The 1,049-nt window shown below is 35.2% G+C and overlaps 1 protein-coding gene across 1 annotated transcript in view; it reads left to right on the top strand.

Moving 5' to 3' along the window:
* The window catches only part of LOC103398876 (glutamate receptor ionotropic, NMDA 1-like), a 37,232-nt gene that overhangs the window by 31,062 nt on the left and 5,121 nt on the right, over positions 1-1,049 (top strand). Inside the window, 1 exon segment of the mRNA XM_017030953.2 lies at positions 8-153. Coding sequence (XP_016886442.1) covers positions 8-153 — 146 coding nt within the window.

Genomic DNA, 1,049 nt, shown 5'->3' with positions numbered 1-1,049 from the left:
CCCTCAGGTGTCTTCATGTTGGTGGCTGGTGGTATCGTCGCCGGGATCTTCCTCATCTTCATCGAGATCGCCTACAAACGTCACAAAGACGCTCGCAGGAAACAGATGCAGCTCGCCTTCGCTGCCGTCAACGTGTGGAGGAAGAACCTTCAGGTATCTGACTTTTTTTCTTTTTTATTGTTAGTCTGGTGAAGTCACTGTCAACGAATGTAAGCTAATGTAACTTTTTTTAGTGTATTTTTTTTATTTCCCATTTTTTTTATTTTAAATTCAACAGGGTGTATTACTTTTTTCTCTCTTCATTGTTCTTGTGAAAGGCAAAGGTCACATGACACGTGACTGACGTCTGATATCAAGACTTTGAGTTGACGTTTTCCAGCATTTTGGCAGTAGCTCAGCCGTTAGCTCAGTTAGCTATGTAGTAGCAAATATCTACTAAGCTTCTCTCTATATCGGATTTTAAAACAAAAAACAATTCATACAAAAAGTGAAAAAAAAGTTTGGTTTATGTGACAAAAAAATATATATTTATATATTTATTGTATTTTTATTTATTTTGTTTATATACCTGTTATATAAAATATAAAATAAAAAAAATAAAATAATTATAAAATATATTATATATTATATAATAAAATATAAAAAAATATGTATTTTTTCTGTTTTTTTTGTTTTGTTTTGTTTTGTTTCTGTAGCGAATCACGCACGTCACGTAGCGTTACACGCAGTACACGCCGCGGAGCATAAAACTCATGTATAATGTATGCGTGCGTCTCAGTTCGGTCGAAGAGCAGAGAAATCTCAGAAATGCGTCGTCGTGGTTTCTGTTAAAGATGGATGAGGTCGTGTTGTTAACTAAACTGTGACAGACTCGGGGAAACTGAAAAAATGTACAACATACTGCAGTACAACACAGTATGTCATGATATTACTTACTTAAAGTGAGAAAAAAACCCTTTTAGTTTCAGCTCTAGTTCAGTTCCTTCATGTTTGAGGTCCCTGCGCTGGTACAGTAATATGCTACATGCTAAGCTACATGCTAAGTGCCT

Source organism: Cynoglossus semilaevis, unplaced genomic scaffold (assembly GCF_000523025.1).
Source record: "Cynoglossus semilaevis isolate Cse_v1.0 unplaced genomic scaffold, Cse_v1.0 scaffold1292, whole genome shotgun sequence".
Taxonomy (NCBI): Eukaryota; Metazoa; Chordata; class Actinopteri; order Pleuronectiformes; family Cynoglossidae; genus Cynoglossus; species Cynoglossus semilaevis.
The sequence above is the reverse complement of the archived record's forward strand: the minus strand, read 5'-3'. Positions and strand labels throughout refer to the sequence as shown.